The sequence below is a fragment of the Lipotes vexillifer genome, unplaced genomic scaffold (assembly GCF_000442215.2).
Source record: "Lipotes vexillifer unplaced genomic scaffold, Lipotes_vexillifer_v1.1 scaffold937, whole genome shotgun sequence".
Taxonomy (NCBI): domain Eukaryota; kingdom Metazoa; phylum Chordata; class Mammalia; order Artiodactyla; family Lipotidae; genus Lipotes; species Lipotes vexillifer.
In genome coordinates, this window is record NW_006795975.1 from 1,356,092 (window position 1) to 1,365,535 (window position 9,444).

The 9,444-nt window shown below is 45.8% G+C and overlaps 1 protein-coding gene across 2 annotated transcripts in view; it reads left to right on the forward strand.

Annotated features, from left to right (window-relative positions):
* Positions 1-9,444, forward strand: part of UBE2E1 (ubiquitin conjugating enzyme E2 E1) — a 75,413-nt gene that overhangs the window by 63,386 nt on the left and 2,583 nt on the right. For both annotated transcript variants that reach the window (XM_007468057.1, XM_007468058.1), the window contains one exon: positions 7,968-8,100. In XM_007468057.1, coding sequence (XP_007468119.1) covers positions 7,968-8,100 — 133 coding nt within the window. The remainder of the gene's footprint in view (positions 1-7,967; positions 8,101-9,444) is intronic.

The window sequence follows — 9,444 nt, forward strand, 5'->3', positions numbered from 1 at the left end:
TTGTCGCAAATCCCCCCAGATTTTTTTAATATACTGATTGAAAAAAATACACACATAAGTGGACCCTCACAGTTAAAGCTCGTGTTGTTCAAGGGTCAGCGGTGCTCACTTAGCAGTTTTACATCAGTATATGCAGATGTAAGCACTGCACCTGAAAACTCAGGACTCAGCCACGTGACTCTAAGGCTTCTTTTAGTGGCAAGAGAGGAGTAAGAGCCTTAGAACTTGACCTGCTCTGACCATTTCTCTTACTTCTCTGGGGAAAAAAACCAAATTAGAATTGTTCTAAGTCAGGCTTGTGTGGCTCCTGCAAAAAAAGAGCTTATTGGCTGATCCAGTTTAATCCTGAATAGCACCTGTTTAACTTGTATAGGAACATGGCTTGTGAGACACGGGGCGTGCTGATCTTTTAATTCTCCGCTCTCTTTCCTATGTGTCGTTCTCCCCCGCTCCCCAGTCTGATGTTTTAGTCCCTTGACTTGGGACTAGTTTATCATTTCACTTGCTCGCTACCTACCCCACACTCTGTACCCAATAGTTCAGAAGTTAAAGCATGATTCTTGGCTCAGTTAACTAAAAACTCTCATTACTCAGCCGTCCCTTGTTGGGAGTAAGGAACCTCTGAGGGCCATGGTTTTTTAGGTCTGCAATTCTTTCACTATCCCTAAGGGGTCTCTTTCAAATTATCTTGAAACTAGTTTTAACTAATTTTCTTCTAAAAACTGTGTCTTCATGTGCATCTGATTTTTTTTCAGTATTGGAATGTGAATTTCCAGAAGGACCTGTGGCTTTTTTCTAAAGCAGTTGTGTAAGATAAAACTATAATTGAATGGCTAGCTGGGCAGGATTGAGCTTTCGTGGTGTTTTGTTATTTCACCTAATTTGGAAACGTTGTCCTATAACCCTAAACAGTGGTATGTATTTTGACCAGCTAATTAAACACTGTTAATCACTATCAGGCCTACAGACCTGTAGTATGTGTGGGAAATTACTAATCTCTAGAGACTTACAATCTGATGTAGGAGAGGTTGTGCACCCACATAGCTGTAGCAGTCTGTGTAAATCATCCACAGACAAATCTGTTCTCTTCTGAGAACAGGACTTCGGGGGGCCTTTGTGGGAAGGCTTCCTGGGGGACATGGATCGTGTTGTTTTCGATCCTGAGTTTGAGTTCGTTTCCCTCCCACATGTAGGAGAATGTACCCCCTATTTGGACCCATTCTCTGCCAGAGTAACTGCCTAGACACACAGGATACCACTGATGTGAGTTCTTACCCACGTGGGCGCCAGCTTTTCTGGGGAGCACTTTAGGTTGGCTCTTGGCCTAGAAGTTCCTTATGAGGGACAGTAGCCAGAATGGTGTGTGCGAAGCAGCCCTGCCTTGTGCTCGTGTGAGGAGGCCTCTCAGAGCTACCAGGAAGGATGCACAGGGGAGTGCCCCAGTTCTTCATAGCGCTGCCCAGGCCGCGTCACTAGCCTGCTGGTCACTTTAGTGAGATCCGCTGATCTTTCATGTTCCTTCTGCCACTCACTTCTAGGTTACATGGTTACTGTTTTACGAATGCCCAGGACAACACGGTTTTTGGTTTTGTTTTTATAAAATTCCTCTGGGTGTGTTAAGCAGATCTCACGGAGAAGGCGGCTTTCATACCCTAGAGCGTCTGTCTGTTGAGAGGTAGTTGTGGGAGATGAGGATTCCCTCTGGTAAATTGATAAAATAGATTCATGCTATTTTATCGTATTCTTCTTGAATTTCTTAGGAAAAGGAGAGTAAATTAAGAATGGATTTTGAGTAGTATGCTTTGTTGTAGGGAGCGTAGATTTGATTGTGGATCTCTTCCTATAAGCATTTTCTAAGTTCTGTGTGTATGGTATTGATTTTACAGTCTTAACAGAGCAGGGCATCACCAGGGTTAATACTTGTTTCCTACTGCAGAGAATTACAGGCAGACAAGGAGGGAGCTAGATAGTACAAACAAATGGTCGTCTAAGTCTGGAAGATTGGAAAGTAGAGTTGCTGTTCATTGCCACTTAGTTTCTCCATAGCTGGCTTCTCAAGCTTTAATGCGGTTAGGCATCATTTGGAGACTTTGTTAAAATGCAAATTCTCATGCCTTAGGTCTGGGGTGGAGTCTGAGAGTCTGCATTTCTAACAAACACCCAAGGGATGCTGGTGTTGCTTTATTCAGGGACCACATTTTGAGTAGCAAGGGTCTATAGAACACTAGAACACGTGCAAATCTAACTTGTTTTGTTTTGTTTTGTTTTGGCCGAGCTGCGCCTGCCTTTGCCTTTGGGGATCTCAGTTCCCCCAACCAGGGATGGAACCTGGGCCACAGTAGTGAAAGCAGCGAATCCTAACCACGAGGGAAGTCCCGCAAACCTAATGACGGCCATATATATTGAATGTTTTTTCTGTACCAGGCACTGAGCAGTGGGACAGAGACCAGAGGGTGGGCACTGGAGTCTGACAGTAGAGGTTCAAGCTGAAACTCTTCTCTTTCCTATCTGATGTCGGGCACATTTTCTCTTAGGCAGGATTCTCAGCCTTGGCGCTGTTGACCTTTTGGCTAAGAGAATTCTCTATTGTGGGGGCTCTCCGGGGCATCGTAGTATGTTGAGCAGCACCTAGCGTCTACCCACAAGGTGCCAGTAGCGCCCCCCACGCCCCGTCCTTTTGTGACATCCAAAACTGCCTCGGAGGCGGCATCACCCCCCGTGGGGAACCACTGCTCTAAGGCTGCTGTTGAAATGGGGGAATTTGGGGGATTTTGTGACGTGAGTGACGCACTTTACATAAGCAGCTAGTTTTGCTTTATCACGTCACTCCTACAGAGAAGAGGAGGAAAGACACATGGACTAGCTAGTCCACAGTCTGCCGCATCCCGTTTCCTGGGGACGATCGTTGGATACTCCAAGTGCCAGTTCTTTATTTTTATGAAACGTTACTCATTGTACTGCGGGACAATAGCAGGGATTCCCTGGGATGTTTAGGTGGGAAGAACCGAGCTGCTAACCAGCTGATCCTGAGCCCCTCCCCTTTCTCGGGGTGCGCCGACACACGCTCCCAGCCTGCCTGCTGCTGCCATCCAGACGCTCGCCTGCGGCATGTTTCTTATCTTTCTGTCTCCGGACCTCTCATCCCTCACTTTTTTCTGGGGTGTGAGACTAGATAACTAAGTCGTCTTTCAGGATTATGCCTAAAACTGAGTTAGGGTTTTCTGTGTTTGTAAGCAAGGGTCATCTCTCCCAATAACAATTAAAAAATTGATCAGGTAGAAATACCATTTCTTAAGATCGATTATAATTTTTGCCTTGCTTTCAGGATATTCTTTATAAGAAATCGGTGATACCTTTTGAAAACTGAAGTGCAGCTATGGTTTCTAACGGTTGAAATGGAAGCTAAGTCTTTAATAAACTAATACTGAGGGTGGGAATGGCGGAGGACCGAGAAAAGCATGATTTTAAGACAAAACAAAACGAAGCTTAAACGTTGGCTTATGCAGTTTTCTTGGAGAAGTCGGTCCAGAGGGCACATTTAGATGCCAGTAGTTAGACTGCTCTAATGACAGTTTGTAAGAGTTGGTTTTATTAACTTCTTTGGATGATACCTTAAATGACTTGTTAATTACTTTTTGTGCTGTTCAGATTCTATTTAGGACCGTATGTGCTAAGCGTTAGTTACACCCGTCAGCAGCTCTGTGCTTCGTGTAGCTCCCCAGAGAGTATCTGGGAGACAGGAGAGCTGCAGCGTTTAGCAGCCCTTCCCAGCACTCACTGCCGGGAGGCCCTCGAAGGCGGGAGGCCTGGACCACGGTGAGTGCCTGCCAGCCGGCGGGCTTCATACGACCCCCGCTCCCACTGTTGGTGGGTCCGTAGGGCGTCAGAAACCACTACCGAAATAAGAAAATACTGTGTCAAAAGTAGAAGTTACTATCATTTTTCTTAAAATGTTTACTGCGGCTGTATTTATTTTGACCAGAAGGGAAAAAACAGAATTAAGGGCACAGTTCTTTCTTTTTGCCTTGTATAAGAGTTCTGTGTGTTACACTTTTTTTTTTTTTTCTTGGCTGTTCCGCGACCAGGGATTGAGCCCGGACCCTCGGCAGTGAAAGCGCGGAGTCCTAACCACTGGACCGCCAGGGAATTCTTTTGAAAAGTGTTTGTGTTGCAGATAAACGTTATGTCCCTGTTTAACAGAATCTGGAAGGAAGGCAAAGGCATGGGCTCCTTTTCCCTTCTCAGTCTCAGCTGCCTGCAGAGATTCCAATCACAGTTGGGTTTCACTGTCTCCAAACAGGGATGTGTATTTTTTGTTGTTGTTCCCATCTTTCCTTAATGCCTTAAATTCAGTACCCCCATCTCCCAGTTCAGAAGTTTCCATCCCTTCTAATCACTTAGACTGATTAGAATACTTCAGCCGGTATTTAAAATTGGAGTCACGTTTCTTATTGTGAAACCAGAAGTATCTTCTGTTACAGGGAGGGGGACGGAAGGCAGCGGGACGCATATGCTGACCTGAGGGGTCCAGCCGGTCACTTTATGGAGGAAGGGGTGGGGTGCTTGGACACACTCCCGCCGGAACAGCCCCACGTAGCTTCTCCCTGACAGTGGCCTTCTGAGAGCCAGGGACTTCTGCCCTCACCCCCTCCCGTGCCCCCCGCCCCCTGCCATGGGTCTGTCTACCCACCTTCTGGACAAGTAGAGCCTAACGTTTCCAGTGAGAATTGGAAGGAAGAAAAAAAAGCAAAAGTTTTGCAGGCTCCATATCATAATTTTTGTTTTATTCTGTGATTAAGAAAATGCATAAGACAAAAAGCTACGTGAATTCATTTAATAACAGCCTCAGAATGAATAGCTGAAGTTTTTATTCAGGCAGCGTTGCTTGGTCTTTCCAGTGGGTTCTCAGACCCCTCACAGTAACTTCCAAGCCTCCTGGTTGAGGACCCACAGGTTAGGGATCTATGCTGTTGAATCTTTTGCAAAGCTTTAGCATTTCAACTACATTTGATATTATTTCACTCATTATTTTTCTTACTGTAACCCACCTTCATTCTCCACTTCTTTGAAGCTTATGTTGTGTACTTGATTCTTGAACTCTTTCTCCATACTTCTTTCTGAACTTTCAGGAAGGTTCACAGCCGAACCGAAAGCTGATTACGAACAAGTAGCGATCTTGATTTGGATTTCTAGCTGTATCACAGGTGACAAGCGTGAAATGTTAAAGCTCGCGTTCTCAACTGGTTGTCCTACTCCCAGTAACCTGTACAGGGGGGTCCCAAATGCAGACCACCTGCTCAGAGGTTCCCAGAGGAGCTTTTTAAATATGTAGATTCTCGGGTTTAAGCTCAGGAGGCCTGAGCTTAAAGGTCAGGAATCTGTAATTTTTAAAGCTCCATAGATTATTTTGATGATGAAATTTCTGTACAGTCATAAAATCTGTTGTTAGACCTTTGTTGTTCTTTTATCTTTTTTTCTGTACTAAGGGGCCAGTGGAATTGGGCCTCTGTGAACATGTCCCCACCAGGGTTGGACTGACTTTACTGTTATTTTTTTCTGGGTCTCTTAGCATCACCAGGCTGACTGAGGAAAACAGTATGGCTGCTGATGTGCTAGTGTTCTGGGTGGCCTAGCTTCTGCTCTTGGCCTTGGGTTCTAGAGGGGTTCACAGTAAATGATAGCCTCTTGCCTTTAAGTCTTAGATGCCGTGAGTTCTTATCTAGTTGGAAAAGAGAGAATAGTTTGTCTTTTTATCCGCAGCCTCTGTGTCAGTGCTCAGTCCACTTTTCAGTTAACTCCAGTCTGGTAATCAGGTATCATAGCTGCATCAGCCATGGTTTGTGGACTTCCTGTTCAAGTACATATGCTGGATGCAAACATATACGCAGGTCAGCAAACTTCAGATGGCCAAGGACCAGTTCTAATCTCAGGCTATGAAGCAGCAGCAATCAGAGTTGCATCCTTTCACTTGGAGGGGTTACTGCATGTTTTTAGAGGGAGAGGGTGAGTTAAGAGCGCTCCCTGCCTTGCACCTTCTGAGAACTGTGGTCAGATGTCATGCAGAATTGGAAGTCGGGAAGTCGTCTTTTTTTTTTTTTAACTCGAAGATTGGTGTCTGCATATACGTGTGACTTAATATTAGAGACAGTGTTAATTAAATGAGCTCTCTTCCCATATCTGTCCAGTGTAAAACAGGTTTTTAATAGTTGTTGGGAATACCCATCACAAGGAGATATTCAAGGACCACAGTATTTGAGCCAGTGGGAATAATCAGATAAGTGGAAACGGAGGTGACGGCTGCCATTTAACGGGAGATTACTGTGGGCCTGTTGTTCTGCACAGATAGTCATGCCCCCCCCCCCCCATATTATCAGTATTTTAGTTCTCAGAACATTCCTGTGAGGTGGGTGCTCTAAGCTGAGTAACTTCCTCGAGGTCACACAGCCCGTAAGTGCTCAGTGAGTGTCTGAACGCTCTCTACCTCTTGACCAGTTTGGGCCCTAACCCACCTAACCCACACACCATGTTTCCCACCCCCCGAACTTGTTTTCTTCGGGTTCTCTTTTACAAGCTCATTCCCCTAACCTATGTTGCTGTTGTTTCTCCCACTCCAAATTTCAGGTTGAAAGAAAAAAAATCTCTGGTAGGTTTGAGGAAAGTATAGGGCCACAGGTAGGTTTTCTCTTTTCCTTTTTTTTTTTTTTCCCGTCTCCCTTCCTCTTCATCTCCTCTTTCTCTTAGAAGGACTTGAACCCCATCTCTAACCAGTTAGCAGCGGGCATGTTGAAGACAAGCAGTTCTTGTCTTGTGCGTTAGGGAACCTTGGCATCTAGCATCTGCGTCGGGCGTGGGCCGTCCGTGAGTGTGTGGGGAGTGGATCCAGTTCACACCATACGTTTGTTGAAAAGAGCCTTGCCTGCTCTGTAGAAATTATGCTGTGTATCCACTGGGATCTACAAGCCTCTCCAAGCGAAGACCTATTGTTCTTTGGCCAACACACACTGCTGTCCTCGAAGCGGCTGTTAATAGTTAGGCTTGAGCGTCTCAAGTGAAGCCGTGTCAGCGAAGCCGGCCACGCTGTTACCCGTTACCCTGCGCTGCGGGCAGGTCTGTCTGCATCGGCACCGAGACCGTCGCCCAGGCTTGCGTCTTCTCTCTCGGTAGCGGAGCTTTACGCTTACTTGTGTGGACAGATGTGTTAGCTAGCCCTCGGAGGTCTTGTTTGTATTTTTGTTTATTAATGTGCTTGACTACAGAGCACTCTGTGAGCCGACACAGTGCTGTGGCGGAGGGCGCTGCGGTGGCACTACGCCTGAAGAGCGCTGATCTCACAGGTGAGGGTAGCTTAACATGTAGAGAGAGAACCTGATTGCGGAATCTAATGTGTGCAGGAGTGAAAACTGAATGACTGGTAACCGGATACTTTGTCCCCCTCCTGCCCCACCCAGCATGGTTTCTGCTGTAAAGAGAACTGCAATCTGTTGGACTCCTTTTAGGGTAAGACTGTGGAGAAACAAGGACAAAGGAGGAAGAGCCCCAGGCAGAGGGTCAGAAAGGAAGCTCTGGTGCTTAAAATGGTCCTCAAAGATGATGTAGCCGTGAACAAAACTTTGTCACTAATTTAATGAGTTCTGGTGTGCTGAGAGGCGTTTCTCTTTTTGTAAAGTATCATTTACGTTTACATTTTCTTATGATGTATCGAGGAGAGGGTTTGAGGAGTGAGCGGTTTCTTCTTCACAGTTAAGCGGGCATAGACTGGTTCCAGCGTCCTTTTTTACCATATACTTGACCTAAGGCTTGTTGGAGGCCTGCATCAGAGGCCTGTCTGAAAGATACCTGTGTTTTGTGGAGAGAATCCACACACCAAACAAAAAGGAAGGAGAGGCGACCTTTCCCCCTTTGGGGGACACACTGTAAACATGGGGGTGCCCCGCCATCTACTCACCTTCTGGTGTATTATTTCACAGCGCTGGTCCCAAAGGCGATAACATCTATGAATGGAGATCAACCATCCTAGGGCCTCCGGGGTCCGTGTATGAGGGTGGTGTATTCTTCCTTGATATCACTTTCACACCAGAATATCCCTTCAAGCCTCCAAAGGTAAGAAATTCCCCCTGATTTATGCTAAAATTTACATACTCGCATGAAAGGTTATTCAGGCTTTTAAAATTGAGTTGTTAATCGCAAAAAGATAGATTTCTGTTATATCTTGACAAATCTCTAAGTACACTTGAACATACACAAAACACTTCTTTGGGTTGACTTTGCCTCTTTTGGCAAAGACCATTTCTAAGAGTAAGTGCTTTGTTTTGATGGGGCTTAAAATCCTGCTAGTATTTATAGTAACACAGTCAGCAACCTATAAATAATCCCCTATTTCCCACTCAACAGAAAGTTTCTGAACAGATAAAAATGGTGTCAGAATATCCACGCACTAAAACAATTAGAGAATCTCCTACCAAACAAGCCTTGGATTCCGCTCCTTGTCATCTTTTGGTCTTGTTCAGATCCTGCCCCAAGCTTGCGCTTTCTCGTCTAGGATGGGCAGGGGTTGCTCAGTCACTGTCTCCTGTAACACTCAACACTGTGATTCTCATTCGCCCAGTCGGAAGGAAAACCTCTTCTCGGGGATGGGGTGGACTGCTAGGGAAAAAGGTACAATTGCAGCCCAAGAGGTGACCGCAAGTCTGTCACTTTAAAAAAAAAAGAAAAGAAAGTGGTAAAGTGATAGGGTTTTTTCACTTTGGAGTGTGCCAGTGTATTTCACAAATAAAAAGTAGGAGACCAGACAAAGTAACCCAGCTTCATGGGGCTGTTGATTCGTCTGCTGCTGTGGTCCTTACCCACTTCTAGCTCCTTACCTGTGGAGATTCTAAGTGAATTCTGTGATTTAGGTAGGCACGATTATCTGCAAGATCTGATATACAAAGGTCAGAAAAAGCAGAAACGAACCTCATCTTCAAATATATTTTTCAGCCTTTTGGGTGTGTGATCATTGTTTGCTAAGCACTTTGTCTTTATGTACCCACTGTGTTTGTTTGAATTAGATTCTAAAGCTTGCTTTGAGGCCATGTAGTACTACCAGCTAACACAAGAGGTCAGCAAACAATTAGCTGTTCAAATTTGGAAATGTTTGGAAAATACCTAATACATTAAAACTGCTGAAGATGAATTCAAGAACTATTCAGGGAACTATATCCGATCTCCTGGGATAAACCATAATGGGAAAGACTATTAAAAAAAGAACGTGGGGCTTCCCTGGTGGCGCAGTGGTTGAGAGTCCGCCTGCCGATGCAGGGGACACGGGTTTGTGCCCCGGCCCGGGAAGATCCCACATGCCGCGGAGCGGCTGGGCCCGTGAGCCATGGCCGCTGAGCCTGCGCGCGTCCGGAGCCTGTGCTCCGCAACGGGAGAGGCCACAGCAGTGAGAGGCCCGCGTACCGC